Below are 19,327 nucleotides of genomic sequence, written 5' to 3'. Positions count from 1 at the left end.
GATATTAAATATTATAACCACAATCCAATCTGCAAAAAAAACCTCAGAATTACAAAGGGCTACCTCCAATCATTACTACAAAGCCTCAATTAGAATGTTGAGATGGAAACCAAGCAAAATTGATGCCATCACCTGTGACTAGGGTTGGGATCCCGGAAAATCCCGATCCCGGAATCTCGGGATTTTAACCCGTTTTTCTGATCCCGATCCCGGGATTAATTTAATTAAAATCTCGGGATTTCAAGAAAACATCTACAAAAGCTGATGTAGCGCTATATCGCTTGACGCTTATATTATTTTGGTTTTAAAGCAGCTTTACAATATCAGCTGGTTGTCTTGAACACTCCACATTAGTGTGATAAAAATACCAACCATGGCATAACAATGAACTACGCAATCGCTTCAGTCGTAGCATAAGTGCAACTGAGTATCTTAGAGTTAAAAAGACGGTTGCGCCATGGTGCTATTAGGATGGTTTCTGCTACTTCTGCCCTATCTTTTTACAAAGGAGAAATTAAAATTTAGCTCAAAATGTCGAATTTTGAAGGTGTAAGTTCAAAGAGAAAATCCGAGGTGTAGCAAAACTCTTTGTATAGTAAATCTACAGAAAAAGCAAAATGTAACTTCTGTCAAGCCGTTTTGAAAGCTTCAGTAGGCTGCAAAGAGACTAATAACTGAATTTGGAAATTAGCAAGGACGAAGAAAAGCTTTAGGTTTCGAATCGACGAGCGTCGGAACGCCGAACTGGTTCACCTTTTTGGGTACCTCAAGAAACCTTCCTACATTGATCAACCGCAGGCTCAGCTTGGTCATAAAATAAAACGTCAGAAACTCGCTGCCCAGGCCACGAACGTTCTTCAAAGATTGTTCCCAAGCTCATCTGTGGAATTGAATCGAGGCTCTACTGAACAGCATGAAAATGCCATTACAGAGGATAGTAGCCATGACACTGAAATAACTTTAGCTCAAGAGCTGCATGCTTTCGTACCTGAAGATGAAAGTGCAGAAACACAAAACTTTGATGTCGGCGCTCGAGTAATGCAAAATGAAATGCTGCTATATGAAGCAAGCAAAAAAAGGCCAGAAAACCTGAACAATTTATATGGGGCATTGAAAAGCACTAAGTCAACATCTGTTGAGGCTGAACGTGCATTTTCAGCTCTTGGATATTTTGCCAGCAAAATCAGAAATCGTCTTAAAACGATGATACTCTCAATGCTCTCATGTTTTTGCGTCAGTATTACAATAAATAAATGTGGCTTGCATGTGTATTTTCCTACTTTGCTAATCCGAGAAATCCCGGGATTAAGGAGTAAAAATCCCGGGAAATCCCGATCCCGGGATTTCAAATTTGATCCCGAAATCCCAACCCTACCTGTGACATCACAAAGAAGCTAAATGCAATTATGATGAAGCAACCTGTAGTAACCTGAACAAATTAAATGAAATTTGTTTTTAAAAAAACCTGTAAAAATTAAATGAGATTTATAACCTGTAAAAATCAAATAAAATTTAAAAAAAATATAACCAGTGAAAATCAAAAGGAATTTATTTTATTTTGAAGTACAGCACTTGAGTTTAAATTTGTTTCTATGACGACATTTACCCACCAGTTCAGAACGCTTGTTCAAAAGGTGGCCACTATCAGCCTTCAGAATGGCCAGTTTTTCAGCCAAACATAGACCACAATTATTACGACTACCTCCACTATAACGCCGAGCACAGCTATGGATGGACCATGTTATTTTAGGATCAACAACTTTGTCTTTAAGGTCCCAAACTGCCTTAGATAGTTCCGGGCTGTTGCGTTTAGACCTATCCATGAAGGAACATTTATGGTTGGAAAAACGTTTTTTAAAAGTAGTTTCACAACAACCAATGTAATTAAGAACCTTCGGGCCGTTATCAATGGTGGCTTTGTAAACAACGGCCTTCTGCAAGCATTGCCCATTCAAAGGACAATCTGGCTTCACCCTACAATTGCAACCAGGCTGAGATGGTTCCTTATTGCAATATTGCTTTATTGTGGGAGGATATGATGCTTGCAACATTCGGAGTACAACTGTTGTAGCTCAGCTTAATAGTATTACAGTTGAATATTTTGTGCAATCTATGATGGGGCGGAAAGTGTATGGAAACAAGTTTGAAAAATTCCTTACCAATGTTGCTATCAACCCGCAAGTACCAATGTTGCTATCATATTATATCCACAGAATACGCGGTAGTTTCTTCAAGTCCCAGGCTCCATCAGAAAGGTTACGTGCCAATAAAATCATCGTAGGCCCAGGTCCACAACGACCCCGTGTCAACGCTACTGCCGGTAGAAAGCATAATAAGCATTAGCTTCACTCGTAAATCATAACGTTAGATTGAGTAAACCTGTTTTTTTTGTCGCACATTTCAACACAATGTCATTCAACATGTGATGTGCGGCACCTTTGCAAAACTTAAATCATATTGTCCTTTTATTGGTTATTGCGGTTTGTAAGCAGCGGTTTTTTAACGCATCGGCCTTCAAAAATTTGTTGTTCGTCTCTGGAAAAAACAATAATTTACATAATGTAAAATTGCATTGCAAAGCGATGCTAAAACCCACGTCTCAAATTTCCCTTTTCTTTGTGTCATTTTCCGATTTTTTGTTTGTACAAAGTCCCCATTCTGAAAAGAAAGGCAATTTCCTTGCATTCCTGACACTGCACACGTATGCTCTTTGCTTTTGCTAATGCCACATTCGCGATACGTACGAACGGAGGATTATGCTGCTTGTGTGTGCTTTGCGTGCTGCCCTGCGTGCATTGCGGAATTGGGTTGGCGTTGGCGATCGCATTCATTCAAACAAATGCGATTTTGGCAATAAAGCAAGGATAATTACGCGATGTGGTTCTATCGCTATGCAACTTCGGTCAGCATACTAAAGCTGATGAAGTTCAAGCTTTAATCAACATTTTTTATGATGACGGATTGTTTAAAGATGTTCGTCAATCAAAGGTGACCATATCAACAATTAGTCATAGTACGGTGAAGCATAGATACATCAAAAACAGAACAACATCGTTGCACGTAGCTGATTTCTTTCAATTTTAAGTTTGCCTCTATATGCTGTAAACGTGAGGGAGATGTGTTTTTTGCGTTTTTTCTGTTTTCGTGATTTGATGATAGCAGTGATGATGATAGCATACAGTGCTAGACGGTGGCTATTACAAGAGCTAACCACCTCAGTTTTCTGTTTGAGTAGTTAGCCTTAACTACTTTGTAGTTTTAGAAAAGGGTTTTTATCTGGTGTAGGTTTACCAGTAGAATTTATTTAATCTAGTGATAGAAGTTAAGTTATTTACACATGTTTACACTAATCAAAAATCACAATTATATGAAGCAGAAAAAATAATTTGTATGATGAATAGGTCTACAAAGCTTCTTGCTAGCCAAGAAACTGATATAAAAAGTTGGTCAAAAAACTACTGCTTTAGTAAGTGTAGGCTTCACAAAGTTATTCAAGCGCAGACCAGCGCACATTGTAATGTAGCCTAGTTGGTAATCCGCAGAAAAATTTTGAAGCAAACCAATCCATTTGTTTTTATGTTTACAAGTGGGGTAAATCAACGGTAAAGTAGGTAAATCAACAACAAGGTAAATCAAAAGGAAATAAAAAAGAAATTGTATTCTATGGACGAAAGGTGATTAGAAGTAAAACGCATAGACATAACGCATAAAACGCATCGCAACAATAAAACAAATAACAAAAAATATCAAGTGTTTAAAAAGTAGGCTTATGTTAAATTTGAATAGAACGCTCAATGACGCAAGGCTACGGAGGCTAGCCTATTTTTAAGTTTACAGCTACATTTCGCTTATATTTTGTGCGTTTTTGTTTCGACCGCATCCCCAAAAAATTGCTTTAAACGAGTTCTATGTTTACAAAGCATCGAAGCAAAACGAAATATTTTTGTTTTGAACAGCGCGCACCAACTTGAAGAGTTTTGCGTTCAAATAAAACATCATCATTTTTGTCTGTAGGCTACATTTGCAGGACTAGGAACTTGACAAGCACTGGTTAAAATGGATGCAACTACTGCGTCAGCTTCCACTTCTTCATCCACTCCTCCGATGAGAATTTCAACCTTTAGTGTAGCGGATTACTGTGTGTTTGGAGTCCTGTTTTTTATATCTGGATTAATAGGAGTTTACTTTGCTATCAAAGACAAAAATAAGAAGACTTCAGAAAATTATCTTCTAGCTGGAAGGTAAGTGTGTAACTTTCAATGGCGTGTTAGCATGGTCGTATCCAAACAGCAAAATCCGTCATTTTTTTCTTGTAGCCTACTACATTATTAACCAGACTGTATTATCCTTATAAACAACATAATTTAACATTCGTTAATTCGTACAAAGCATGCTCATCAAATTTGTCATAAATAAATGCAATAATTTCGCCATAGCAATGCTATTGATACATAGGAGGTTGTAAAATGCAAAAATTAATTGCAACGATTTCTATTTTTCGTTAAACTTTCAACTTCCAACAGCATCTCTGGATTTACATTTTTTTTTATAAAAGCAAAATATTTTTAAGACATTTAAAGCGTGAACTTGATGGTTTTACGTGGTCTAAAATTGGCAATACAGAATGTTAAAACTGATACAGATCTATCGTTTCATTGTAATCATACTTTCCAAACTACTTTCATTTTGGTGTTCGAAAGTTTCTCTTGCAATGAGTAAGAGTAAAACCAGCTGTATCTGTGGTATGTCTACCAGTTTCAACCACAATAAAATTCTCGCCAGAACGTCTATTTTCTGAAAACAAAATCGCATTCCCACCCCAGTTTTGCCTTGTTTGCTCTTCAGCGACAGGCAGATGGCAAAAACTAAAGGCTACTAGTTCAAAAACTGTAGTGACAAAAATACCGTAATTTTTTTGGAAGGACAACCTTTGGGGAGTAACTTAGTATGAAAATTTTTGAAGAAAATTAAAAATAACACACTTTCAATATTATTGTCCTTTTATAGCCTATCACTGCAAATTTGCAACAAGTTTAGGCTACTGCTAAATATGCTGTGTTGGCTGGACTACACTTTTCCGAACAAGTCCTATAATTTATTTTGGCACTTCGAGGCGACGAGTAGGCTGTAACTCCTTAGAAACTCTTATATTTTATATATTCCAGATCTATGAGCGGATGGCCAGTTGCGCTGAGCTTGACTGCAAGTTTTATGTCTGCCATTACAGTGCTTGGAACTCCAGCAGAAGTTTACACTTATGGCACAATGTTTTGGTGGTTTTTCGTTTCTTATACCGTAACTGCTATCGTTACGGCCAATATATTCGTTCCAATATTTTACAGGATGGGTATAGCAAGCACTTATGAGGTATGATGCTATTAGACTACAACACGTTTGATTAATTTGGTGCTGGTACTTATGAACTATTTCTGCATTTTTTAGGCTACATGATGTCTACAGGTTTCACAGGATTACTTAGCTACTCTGAAACAGTGTTGTGAAAATTGCATGTGTTCCACTGGTGATAGGGGAAAGTATTTAAAAAATATTACACTACAATTAGTTATGCTTGTGATTCATTCTCAAAATGCAAATTAGATAAAATACGTATAGGCTTATGTGCCTGAAATTGGCCAATCCCATTAAAAAGTTTTCTTGAACATTAACTGTAGTCATGGGCTCTATCCAAGGGGGGTTGAGGGGGGTGATCACCCCCCCACTAATTGGAGTGGGGGGGGTGATCGATGCAAAATCACCCCCCACTGATTTGGCTTTGAAAAGGTTTTGTGATATTTTATTGATCAAATTTAAAAAAATATATTTTCGCTGTTAGCACATTTTGAATTTTTTATCAATATGAATATATTTCATTTCAATATGATTTTTTGGTTTGGCAACCCTGAACTACGAGCCAGGCGTTTACACTGTGTTTTAAGTTAACTTAGTTTGCTTGGTAGCCACTTTAACAAGAAAAAATTCTGCCACTGCAAATGACTAGATAGAATAACGCCGCCAACCAATCAGAACATGTTATAAGAGGCTACCGTCCAATTGTGACCTTTCTCGCACTCAGCCAGACAGTTAATCTTTGCTTTGAACTTTATTTGGTAATTACAAAAGAAAAAAGAGCAATAGCAGTTGTGAGAATCGAACCCACGTCAATGAAATGACTACTTTCTAACCCTAACCCCTAAAAAGCCAACCAGCTGCCAACTTAGTCGGCAGCAGTGGCCGAGTGGTTAGCACGTTGGCCTCGCAGTCGAGAGCCTGCATGTTCGACTCCACCCCCCCGCACTTGCTGTTGTTTCTCTGGGGAAGAAACTTCACTATAAGTATAATTGCCTCTACCCAGTGATCGATTTCGAGTAATGGGTAGGACCTAATTTAAGTCATAAGTAGAGTAGACAACCGGAAACAGACATTGCCGTCGGCTGCAGCGTGGGTCAGGTGTACGTCAGAAGGTGTACACCGATGCATAGCGCTCAAGTCCGCTTTCCCGCAATGCAGGGTAAAAATATGAAAAACAAATAAACAAACAAACAAACAGCTGATAGAAAATCCAGCACTTGATTTGCTTTGTATCATCTTCTTTTCGCCCTTTTTCACGTCACGGAGAACGTAGTTTATGATTGGTTCGAGTTTTCATTTGCAGTGCCAGAATTATTTCTTGTTAAGTGACTACCAGTTTGCTTACCAAAAATGCGCTTTCCGAAACATACTTTGTGAAACGACTTGGAAACCCTATGTTTCGATCAGAAAGAAGCTGATGCTGCAATGGGGGGTCTGGGGGGCGCAGCCCCCCAGAAGTTGAAATGACTATGACGATTTTAGCCCACTGTCCAAAAATCACCCCCCCGAATTCTAAAAGTGGATAGAGCCCCTGACTGTAGTTAATCTGTACATGTAGGGAATAGATATAAAAACAGTTCCATTGGCCACAGGTCTCGAACTTTCCTTACTCAATAAAAATCTATAGCCTGCTGTAAACTGTTTGGCGAGAATCTTACATAGCCCATGGCCACCTGGAGATGCGGCCTGATTTGTCACATTTTGCAGATTTTGATTACAGCTACTGTCGATGCTTGACTGACATTTTTTGAGATGTTTTTACTTTTTGCGGTTTCCTAATGACATAAAACTTTTTTGTTGCCTTGGGGAAGCAGTAGCAAATGAGAAAAAGTAAGTTGAAAAACGCAAAATCAGACTGTTATTGAAAATTAACAGTCTGACTAAAATCTTCGAAATCAAATTTTCTTTGTTTTTCAACATGTGAGGATGTTAAAACCTATTGTGTCATCTGGGGAAAGGAATAAAGAAAGCTTAAAAATCTAATTTTTAGAAAAAATTATTTAAACGTTCGCCCAAAGTTAGAAAAACCTGGAAATTTCTGCAAAATGTGACAAATCAGGCAGTATCTTTAGGTGGCCATGCATAGCCTAAACAAAAGCCACAGACCATATGTTGTACACAAGCGTTTTAGCCACAAATATCAAACACCCTAACTTAATGCCGTGTTTGCAAGCATGAGGTTAGCCTAATTGAATCTTGAGGAAGCAGTAGGGTGGCTGATTAGCCTACATCGAAAGATCGCATTAACGAATTGTTAATAATTAATATGCTCTCTAGGGATCATGTCAATGAGCAAGACACATCTACACAACCGCCATAACTACTGTACTGTAACTCCTATGTTGTGATATCCCGTTATGACACAAACATAATGTTGTTCCACATTGAAACGCAGCCTACATAACTTCCAAACCCTTAAAGTAGGCCGACTGTAGCATATAGTCTACTTTGTACCCGCCTATGAGAAATACAAGCAGTGAAAATCATTTCTAATTGTTGTATTAATAATGGACTCAAGAATCTGATCCACATAAATTGGTTGAATAACTGAGGCCAGACGAAGCGTGGTCTTTTCTGTCTTAAATTAGCATGGATGCCATGTGGCTAGCTATAAGTCGACAAGTTGAATGGAACTCTACAACTACGTTTTGCCAGTTGTGCAGTGTTCTCTGCCGTCTGAAATACCGACGACGACAAGGAATAAAATAATTAGGCCTACATATCGAAACCTCATGTTCACATTCAGAATAACAACACATTTGACAGCATGGGTTTAGTGAGAGACTTTATAAAGTGAAAGAACCTCAACCATTGCATACTTTCTTTGCATCGCACATCGACGGTCGAAAACAAAAAAGTCGTAAGTGCATTTTTACACCTTGGAGTAAAAAGCCAACAAAACAATTTTTTTTCTTTTTTAAAATTTTATTAATGCTTTTACTTTGAGCATTAATATCTGTAACTTTAGTTTTAGTAGTAGATAGCCCTTAGTGCAGTGATTCTCAAACTGTGTGCCGCGGCACACTAGTGTGCCGCCACAGATTCTCAAGTGTGCCGCGAATCTTTTTGAAATTTTGGAAAAGAACTGTATAAATATTTAAAATAAGCCATTCAGACAAGCATGCGACTTAAAAGCGCTTTAACTCCTTCAATAGATGATAAATAAGCACATGTGACGATGAAACCAATTATGGCATTGCCGATGCAGCAGGGTAATTACCACGTCACTATTGGGCTGCTATGTTAGCTATTGCTATTGCTAACATTACTTCCCACCATTTGGAAGCAATAAATCAAGCAATCTTTCTGCAGAAGAAGAACAGCTCATTGATTTACGAAACAACCATTTTTTCAAACGTTGTTTCCACAAAAAAAACTTGGATGCGTTTTGGCTGTCTGCTTCCAATTTCTATTTCATGATCGGTGCAAAAGCAATCAAAATTATATTGCCATTTGCATCTTCATGGCTATGTGAACATGGCTTTTCTGTTTTGACTGAAATTAAAAGCTGTAAACGAGAGAGACTGCTTGGAATTGACGATAAAATCCGGGTATATGTTTGTCAACAATGCAACCTCGTTTCAGTCGAAGCCTATATTGGTATAAACAAGCACATCCATCGCATTGACACATGAAAATTTTTTTTTTAAAGCAACTTTTCTTCTTTTGTAAGTGTGCCGCGTGCGTTTTATATTTTTTCTAATGTGCCACAAGCTGAAAAAGTTTGAGAACCACTGCCTTAGTGCATAGGCTTTGAAAATGCAAAAAAGGGAATTTCTCAAAATGTCACATGAACGACTTGTTTTCGACCGTCGACATAGACTGTGGAAAAACAAGAAATAAGATAACAAGCACTGCTGCATAATTTAATCACAAAATAAAGAGCCCAAAATGTAGATACTTAACTCATGTTTAGCAAACGATTTTATAACCAGACTGTTTTATCGTCAGTGCTATTAGAATATTAAATGTTGACATGTAGCCTATTGTTTTCCCTGTGATGTTTCCAAATAAAAAAAATGTATCTGCATTTTAGGCTCTTTATTTTTGACGAGATTGACCAGGTGTTCTAACTGTTTTGCTCCTAAGTAGCCTTCTACTGTGTTTTGCAAAACTGTTGTCTACTGTAGGCCTAAAGCTTTAAAAAAAAAGTAAACCAGAAAGTGTTTCCAATCGACGCGACTTGTTCAAAACACTTTGTAACCAGGCATATTGCAGTAGCCCTATATCAGCCGAAAATGCGTTTGAACTGTTCTAACTGTTGTAGCCTACGTCTAGGACTAGGTAATAGTAGCCTACTTGTACTTCAAAATAAAAATCCTTTACAAAACTTTCACGTTCATAAAACTTTCACACCATAACTTTCACTTCCTATGAAGCTATTCATGGTCCTTGGATAGATGTATATCGTGATATGGTTACTGGTATAATTAACACAATTGAAGAAAGTATCATGATAGATACGTGAGTTGAACCTGGTCACTTTTTACATGTGAATTAACTTTCGAGTGTCATTCTTTTGGCAGTACCTTGAAGCTCGATTCAACCGAACAGTGAGGGTTGCATGCACGGCGGCTTTCATCGTGCAGACTGTTTTGTACATGGGAATGGTTGTTTATATGCCAGCTCTTGCACTAAATAAAGGTAGGTGTACAAAAGATCTTGTGATTTCTTTTCACTTTCAATTAACAAACTTCGAATAAACAAAATTGGAAGCTGCAGAAACCTTCATTGTTGGTACGAGCAACTTGTAAAGTTATCAAGCTACAAGCATATTGTTTTTGTACTCTGTAGAATAGACGTTGTATAGTACTAAAAATAATAAATAATTTCACATTAATTGGGTGCAAAATAGCGTCGATAGTTGTTCGTATCCAGGCTTACACCCGGTAATTGAAGATTTAGATTAAGTGGACGGGAGGAAGGCAAGGAAGCCAATCTTCGTGTCCACCTTCAGGCATACCTTTAAGTGTCCTGCCACAAACACAGCCGCATGCTCTTGAGCGGTGTCGAACCGGCGCCCTTTCGATTGCCGTTCCAGTGTTCTCACCACTCGGCTATGCAGCCGACCGTCGATAGTTGACGTTGTATAAAAAGTGATACTTATATGGTGAATGACTTTATAGTTGTTGAGCTTGAACACGTTTAGATTTTTTTCAGAAATTTTTCACAGAAGTTGTTATTTTCCTTAAGTAACTACTGTATATACAGAGGACTGAAAGTATGTTGTAAAAACAAACGAAATACAGTCAAGTGTCAAATGTTTTGAAATCTCTCTCGTATAAACTGTAAAAATATAGGCTAAATTCAAATTTGGCAATATTGAGTACCGGTACATCACAATTTTCTTCCCAGTGACCGGACTCAGCCTCATCGTATCTATTGTTGCCACCTCCGTGGTATGCACTTTCTACACATCAATCGGAGGAATGAAAGCGGTTGTGTGGAACGATGTGGTTCAAGTGAGTTGTTTTCTTACTCTTCCACATTTGTAAACTTACGAAACTTACCAATGCTGTTGTTTGCATGGAAGGACGCATTTTTAACCCAAATAGCAAATCAGTCGTTTTTTATATTGACATTACAACGTCTGTAGACGTTGAATCAATGTAAAAACGACTGATTTGCTGTCTGGAGACGTATGTACAAGTTGAATTTATTCAGGTAAACGTCTCACGTAAACAGGTGTTGTATCTGTGTTTTTATTTGAACCTGATTTTCTGCAAGTGCACACTGCACATAGCGTCGTAAGCTACTTACTTGGCAATGTATAACGGTATTTAGCCTAAGGCTACTAAATAGCATCACGTGACAGCAATTATGACTGCCTAACTTGTTTGTAAATAGTGCATAGTGATGTGGATTGGATTTGCTGCCATTATAATCAAAGGAAGCATTGATGTTGGTGGATTTGGTAAAGTATTTGAAATCGCATCTGAAGGTGGAAGGATAGATTTTTTGCAGTGAGTGATATACTGTGTCATTGTCGATATCGATTGAACACGTTCGAAACGAATTCTGTTTCGGAAAAACGAAATTCACTGGAAATCTTAACTTGAAATAATGATTTTATTTTTGTTTGTGGCTCACCTATGCCCTTTGTTCTTATTAGCTTCATTAATTAATCGTTGAAGAACAAGGCCTAATTTTACATATATTTTAAATATTATAAAGATTTCTCCATTTTAAAATCTTCGAGTGATTAAAGCTGACAGCACAACGGAAGCCAAATCTTATGAAAACGTTTATTTCAACAAAACAAAGTAAAAAAACGGTTTGGTTTCAATTTCGTTACCACATGGTTAAACTTGCATATAAGTTCCGGGAAAAAACTCCGGACAGAAAATCGAAGCTGTTTTTTAGGAAAGTGATTTCCATGCCTTCCTTAAGATAAATTTTAATGCTTGTTTGTGATTTAATAGTTATAATTTACTTTACAGAACAACAGTTTTTTTTTTTTTTTTTCTTTTCTTTGGTTGGTTGTAAAATAAAGTCCATTAAAAGTCTTCATAATTGGCAATTTCAAGCCAATATTTCAAATTTTTCAGCATTGCGTTCAGTTACGGATTAAATTATTATTCATATAAAGGATTGGCGTTTGAACAAGTTGAATATTTTCTTAATCATAATCATTTTCTTATAATACGAATAATCAAGTGTTAATTTCTTGGCTTTATTGATCTAAAAAAATCAATTTTTTTTACTCCAGAATAGATTTTGACCCTCGAGTGCGTCATACCATTTGGTCAATATGCATCGGTGGCTCATTTACTTGGCTAAGCGTGTACGCCGTCAACCAGTCTATGGTTCAACGCTACCTGAGCTGTTCAAGTTTGCGACAAGCAAAATTGTAAGCATGTATAAAATATTAAGTGGCTAAATTATTACCAGTTTAATTTAACAAAGCGGAGCGACCAGCAAAAATATTGGCTTCATGAGTGACTTTTTATACTTAAACTGACAGTACCAGGCTGTTTCACTCCAACTTTGAAGTTTTTTGCTCTATGATCCCGATTTTCAGATCATCTTTAAGATGTGCTCTTGCGATAGGTTTTCGCAGGGGGGTAAGTAATAGAGGGAAGAGGGAACAAATGTTTCTGGCTCATGTGGCTAAAAAGGTCCATTTCAGCTATGTTTACTTTCTAGTGCAAGTCTCTTCTTAAGTCACTTGTTTACTTTATTTTGCAAACTTTTTCTGGCATCTTTAATCATGTATGACCCATGACATGTCGTGTTGTTGTTGTTCTCTATTATTTTTAAAGAGGTGAAACGTGGGAAACTTCTTTTTGTGCACAAGAGGAAAACTTACCACGATTAATTCAATAAAACTCTTTGATATTAGGTCTCTATATTTGAATGATCTTGGACTACTGATAGTGCTTAGTTTGGCTTGTCTTACTGGTCTTGTTATGTATGCTATATACGCAACTTGCGACCCTCGTACAATCGAAAGAGTGGAAAAAACCGACCAGGTAGGTTTACTTTATACTTAGTAGCTTGCGTCGTAATGGCTAGGTCTATGTTTACTGCAGAGTCCGCAATTTGTACACTTAAGATATGTAAACAAAATAAATGCAAGGTTTTTAAAAGTCTACGTTTTGGTTTATAAAGTATATTAATTTTACAACTCTTATCTGCAAAAACGTCTGATCGTTTAAATAGAATTTTACGCAATCGCTTCTAAATATTTTGCATTGCAGTTGATTCCATACTTGGTGATGGATATCTTGAGTGTTGCTCCCGGTATTCCCGGGTTATTCGTAGCCAGTGCGTACAGTGGAACTTTAAGGTAACTTTCGAATCTGTGTGTTTCAGTCACAGTGGTAGTTAATGTTTCTATAGCCCACTTTTCAGTAATAAACGTCATCAAACAATAGTGTAGCCTACTTTCCAGTTGTGGCAAAAATATTGTGATAACACAAAGTGTGAAAAATGTTTGAGGCGCAAGGTTTCTTGAAAGAATTCTTTGATTTCTGTGAATTATTTGGCATGAGTGGCCAAATTGATCGCCAAATATTAAGGCTACGATGGAGTACCATTTCAATTTAAATAAAAAAAATTTACAAACCAATTAATAACCAAGCTTCGTATTTAAAATGATTTTCACTTTTACTGCATATCAGCACAGCTAATCCAATAGTACTATAACAAAAATAATTTTTCGCCTCTAACACTTAAGCTAATTCTGCGTGAACTGACCAAGCCAGAGAATGTTTGACAAATAAAAGCTGTTTTAAGTAAGGCTTATACAATAGTCTTCTGCCAGATCTTCAATGTTGACCTGTGGCTCAAGCAGGTTAAGCAGAATTTCTTTTTCCAAACCAGCAATTTAGAGCCGCATTGATTTAAAAATTCGGGTTGTAAAAATCTTTAGATCTATAAGAAAAATAAATTTAATAAAATTATAAAATTCAATTTTATTCACATTTTTGTCATAGCACCGTTTCGACTGGAATAAATGCTCTTGCCTGCTCGACGTATGAAGATCTTTTAAAGCCAATCTTTCCAAATATGTCAGAGTCCAAAGCTGTTCTTCTTTCTAAGGCTTTAGGTGAGTCAAGCAACGAGTTATGATCATCTGACTACCCTTGAGTAATTAAAGTTTCAAACTTGACATGAATTTGAAATTCTTAGATTGTTGTTTTAAAGACGATACGTCAGAACACTGTAAAGTGAAATCATGTGTGAAATACCAATGGCTTTCTAAAAGCATTAAACTCTTATTTTAAGTTTTCTTTTTACTGTAGCTGGTAAGAATTCCGCAGTTGGTCTAACACCAACACGTTTGTGTATAGTCTTTTAAAAATCACGGAGTGAGCAAACCCAAAAGTCGATAAGGTTTTCTTCTACAGTAGTTGAACGATTTCTAATTTTCAAGTTTAAATTCCACGAAAAAAGACCAAAGTTTTTAAGGTCACACCCCTTTTTTGTCAATCTTCTATGAAAAATTCAAAGCTTAGCCTACACGAGTTAATCTTGGTGAGTAATAACTTTTTTTTCTTTACTAGTTTTTCATGTAAAAAGCACCACAAATTGATGCCAATGCTTATAAAGTATGAATGGATCTTGCATCTCAGATGTTTCGAAAATGTGACAAAAATTCGAAACGTTTTAGTGGTATTCTACGGAATTCTTGGATTGGGAGTTGCTTTTCTGGCTTCACTTATGGATAAGATTTTGACTATTGCTTTAAAAATGTTTGGAATTATTGGAGGACCGATGCTTGGAGTTTTTTGTCTTGGTCTTTTTACTCCAGTTGCGAATTCCTTGGTAAGAATTTGTGTTAAGTCTGACTTTCATGCGTCTCTCTAAATAAACAAAGGTGTGTCATTTTGCCTTCCAAAACCATTTTAGAAGATTTCATGCGCATAGAAATATGGCATCTTTATGTTTACAAACGTGTTTGAAAATGTATTGTCTGCCTCTGCCACATACAGACAACAGTTTTATTTTATTAAGGATGTGCTATTCACATACTGAAGAAAGGTAGACACGTAGGCCTAAATTAAATACTTTTTAAACTTTAAGTGTTGGCAAAAAAACTCCCAAACTTGGCATAGTTATAATTCTTTTACGTGAACTGAAATTCATATAAAATGTTTAAACGTTGTTTTCAATTTTTGATGTATTTTTAGGGTACACTTGTCGGGCTCGTGGGTGGCCTGGCTGTGGGAATTTGGCTTGGAATCGGATCAACACTTTATCCACCATCAAGTGAATTTACACGAGAGCTGCCACTGTCCACAGATGGGTGTGATGTGAGTGCCAAAAGTAGCATTATGTAGTTTGGTTAGGCCTCAAACTCATACGTTGTGAAACGACCATTTATTAGACTTTAATGAACTAAGAAACGACGTACATCTGCAAAACACAAGCCATAAATATAAAACGAACAAAGTAAGTCAGTCTCACAGAATCAGAACAAAGCAACAGAAAGTCCCCTAAACTGAACACTGCCAGAAAGGCTCGGAAAACGGGCTTGCTGAGATTGAGTGAGCCAAGAGACGCGAACAGAGAAAACAATCAAGGTAATGCGCGCCGAGCAGAGAAACGATAACGTACAAACATGCATAAAATAAACGTTAATGTACAACACGTTGTCAGTGGCGTAGCCAGAAAAAAAAATTGGGGGGGGGGGGCAAATATTTGATGAATTGAAGAGGACGACAAAGTGTTTGATTTAAGCCGTCGCCACCTGATGTGCAGTGACGTATCCTGGCGGGTTGAGCAAGGGAAGCAATAAAAGTGGTGGGGATTAGAGCGTGGCCAAGGCACGCGTATTCTAGGGGGGTCCGGGGGCATGCTCCCCCGGAAAATTTTTGCAAAATTACACTCAAATAATGGATTATAGCGCTTTCTGGAAACACTTTTAGGGTAATATTTGTATGAAATTTATTAGCAGATAAACAGCTATTATTAAAAGTAGCTCTTACACACGAACGGGCAAAAAGTGCGGCTAAAATTAGAGAACACCAAAAACTCAGCTACACAAAACTCAATAACTACACAAAAACCCAACAGAGTAAGCCATTCTGAAATTGCTTCCACAAATTAGTTAAAAGAAACGTAAATCGCGTAAATTTTGCGCGATTTACGATTTGCAAAATTTGTTGGTTTCTTTCTGTTTGTCTAAAACAAGTCTTTGGGGGTGTTAATAGCCAGATGTCTTGGAAAACGTTATAAATTTCTACAAATTTTATTATATTTTCAACAAAGGGCTCAACTTTGGAATCGAAAGTTTGAAAATTTAGGGGGGGCCATGGCCCCTTTCGCCCCCCCCTCTGGCTACGCCTATGCACGTTGTAGCTGTAAGTTTTTCAAGTATTATTCAAGACAACAACCATTAAACTACAACGCTCCATAAAACAATTTGGCGCAAAAATTTGGAATAATATACCAGTTGAAATTCGCAAATCCTCCTTCACAACTTTTAACAGAATGTACAAAAAGAAAATTATTCGCACATATTAGGCAAATGCTAAATTATTAATCAGACTTGCAATTGTAACATAGGCTTCGTTGGCCTACCTAATTTTTTATTTTTTTTCGTCTTGGACAGCTTCACTGTAATTTATTTATTTGTCTCAATTAGCCAATTATAATTATCATTGATGAGTTTAGGAGTGGCTGCTTGACTTGAAGACCTTGAATGGTCATTTCGCAGCCTCCCGCTGCTGTGATGCTATTATCATTTTCTTTTTTTAGTTGTAATCTTTTCAACAGTTTTACTGTAAATTGTGTTTTGATTTATCGTACATCTTTTTCGCAGCAGCCAATAAACATCCATCTAATCTATCTAAAGACTACACTCTCGGTAAATATTTATTCGAGTTAACAAAGAATTTCAAATCTGAGTTCAGAAGTTGATTGATTGTCGGAATCTTTATTTTCAGACTGAGTAAGCTTTTTTGAGAGCTTAACCCTGATTGCTTTGCGTACTTGTTGAGACAAAGAGTCATTCTGTCAGCTGTTCCCATTGTTTTGGCATGCTATCGTGTTTTGCCGAAATACAATCTCGTGCGCTGGAGCGGCGTCGAACCGACACTTCGTTGTGCAGTTTTTACCACTTGTTAGACAATGGATTATTTTTTAATGCAAATGCTGTTTTAGGCTTTCAACATCACTATAAATACAACTGGAACTATGAATCTCATCCAATCAAATAGCTACCAGATTGATGTAACAAATACATTCTATTCGTTGTCGTACTGCTACTACAGCTTATTTTTGGTTGGAGTTACGTGGTTACTTGGATTTTTTGTCAGCCTAGTTTCAGGTGAGTCCAGGTAGCCATGGTGTAACTTATTGCGTTTAGCTAGTAAGGCAAACATGGTCCCATACTTGATTTCAAATTTCGGGAAAGCCAAGGTTCTCATTGAACTAAGCCTTCGGCACTAAGGAAAGTAAGGTGCCTAGTTTCTTTCCCTCGACCGCCTTTCCTTCGGCGATTATTCCTATCCAATTTATTACACCCTAGGTAGAGGTGAGCGGTGTTTTCAACAACCAGCTTAAGCTGGGAATCGAACCAGGTTTGTAACTTATTGTTGGAAAACCAACGCCGTATCTGCTGAGCCATCTCACCGCTGCCTGGTAATGAATCTATTAAAAAAAATGAAGGGTTACTGCTGCAGTTTAATTCTATTGAACAGTGTTGTGAACTTTCTTTAAAATTGTTGGTGTTCATTTTGTACTGGTACCAGTGGTCCACTACTGTGTGCGCAACTTTTTTAGTGCTACTGTTGTGGCGGGTCTACTTTCTCACGACGTTTGTTCATGTGAGCATAAGTGTAGCCCGTTATTCTTTTTTCAGGTGGATTAAAAACAATGAAGTATGTAGATAGGAAACTGTTGGCATTTCCAGGAGATATATGTTGCTGCGTTGGCACAAAAGGTTGCTCGTGCAGTGATTCTGCTTACGTCCGTGGAAAAGAAAGCAATCAATTTGATATTGTGGATAGCAATAGCTATTAAATTGCCTTAGGTATACAGTTAAACTGATCAAGGCTTTGCATCGCTCAACGTTTATTTTAAGGATATTTGGTTGTTTTGGAGGTCAAGGGCCACTTTGTTGCATATACGATTGAAAACGAAATGTGAACTTTGCAACTAATAAATTGCTTTAAAGGGTTTCATCATTCTATTAACCCACAGCCCTACATTATCTAGTTGTGGAAAGCATGATACACTATAACAGAAGTATTAATATCGTTGATAGGTTACAGTTAAATACGTCAAATAGCAATATATGAACATTAAATAACGTCAACAGATAGTTAGGGTATTATTTGAATGTGAAGCGTAGTTAGTAGCTCTGAGTTGAGGTCTATCTGACCTGTCATTAACATACTGATACCTACTCGCAGTATATTGCATTTCTTTGCTTGCGCGTTCCATATTACAGTCATGTACAGTTAGATGTAGGCTATACTAGTTTACTGGTTGTAGGCTATGCCCTAATCAGCCTGCTGTATGTAGTAGCAGGAAAACTACTTTTTTAACGATTATTTTGATCGAAAATAAAATGAAGTTGAATTTGGTGGGTTTGTTAAACTAATGGCCGGAACCGGCTGTCTCTACCGTAGATCCACTACTCATTAACCTGACATAAATCTGCTTATTTTCGCATATTGATAGAGCATTGATACTAACAGCAAAAAGGAATCACAGCCGATCGAGATTGCTTAAACAAACCAGTTTTCAGTGATTTACATGCAAAATAAAATGTGCGACAGTTTATCGTTATTTTATTGTAGAATTCGGGTTTTGAAAAAGACCACCAGATTATCGCAGCGATCGTGCGTCACATATCTTCTAGTTCAGTGCGGTTCTCAACCTTTTTTTACTGCGTACCACCTCGAGGTTCTATGATCTTGTTGTGTCCCAACAAATTATTATCGAAAAACTCAGCTTTACTCAAAATGTAAATAGAATTGTTATTAGGGGCGGATTAGCTAATTAGTCAGCCCGGAAATTTCGAAACAAATGCGGCCCACTCCTCTCGAAGAAGTTTATGTTGATGACAAAAAAAGATCACCCCGCCGGGCTAATCAATAATCATCCCCTGATTTTTATTCACAACACACACCAACAGGACAAAAGTTAATGTGATGGTTGCAATTGTTTCTTCTCCACAAGCTGATCTAGACAGGGTCCGACTGAGGTCACAGCGCATCGGAAATCGTATCTAGGAGTTTCAAGGCGATTTCGACTCTTGGTTTTGATGCACATGAAGGAAGAGAAACCCTGCTCACACTCCCAGGTACTGGGAAAAACTAACACCTGCGTATTAGCGTTACGAGCCAAAATCTTGTATGTAGAGGCCATGCTCAAGCAGAAGTTTATTGGAGGTAATTCCTTGTGCATGGTTTTTGCTGTCTAATCAGATTGAATGTCACATAAAATATTTAACTATACAATCATTACGATGGTTGAATTGCATAGTTTATTTCAATAGAAAAAATTTGTTTAACATTCTGTT

General features: G+C 37.2%; 1 protein-coding gene across 1 annotated transcript; it reads left to right on the top strand.

Moving 5' to 3' along the window:
* The first annotated feature begins 4,018 nt into the window (after nt 1-4,018).
* On the top strand, nt 4,019-18,385 carry LOC145779391 (sodium-coupled monocarboxylate transporter 1-like). The gene is made up of 13 exons (XM_082590970.1): nt 4,019-4,241; nt 5,166-5,367; nt 9,876-9,993; nt 10,705-10,811; nt 11,197-11,312; nt 12,059-12,199; nt 12,692-12,821; nt 13,050-13,138; nt 13,788-13,900; nt 14,465-14,619; nt 14,985-15,107; nt 16,960-17,125; nt 17,660-18,385. Exons 1-13 carry the CDS (start codon nt 4,057-4,059, stop codon nt 17,818-17,820), a joined length of 1,806 nt encoding a protein of 601 aa, XP_082447096.1. The 5' UTR covers nt 4,019-4,056; the 3' UTR covers nt 17,821-18,385.
* Nucleotides 18,386-19,327: the final 942 nt, after the last annotated feature.

This window comes from Aplidium turbinatum, chromosome 11 (assembly GCF_918807975.1).
Source record: "Aplidium turbinatum chromosome 11, kaAplTurb1.1, whole genome shotgun sequence".
In the NCBI taxonomy this organism is placed as follows: domain Eukaryota; kingdom Metazoa; phylum Chordata; class Ascidiacea; order Aplousobranchia; family Polyclinidae; genus Aplidium; species Aplidium turbinatum.
The sequence above is the reverse complement of the archived record's forward strand: the minus strand, read 5'-3'. Positions and strand labels throughout refer to the sequence as shown.

Bases quoted from the DNA above. Each gene is read 5' to 3' on its own strand.
- LOC145779391 (XM_082590970.1), top strand. From the start codon at position 4,057: ATGGATGCAACTACTGCGTCAGCTTCCACTTCTTCATCCACTCCTCCG. The intron at 12,200-12,691 runs GTAAGCATGTAT...CTTTGATATTAG, and splicing joins AGTTTGCGACAAGCAAAATT to GTCTCTATATTTGAATGATC. The intron at 12,822-13,049 runs GTAGGTTTACTT...TTTGCATTGCAG, and splicing joins GAGTGGAAAAAACCGACCAG to TTGATTCCATACTTGGTGAT.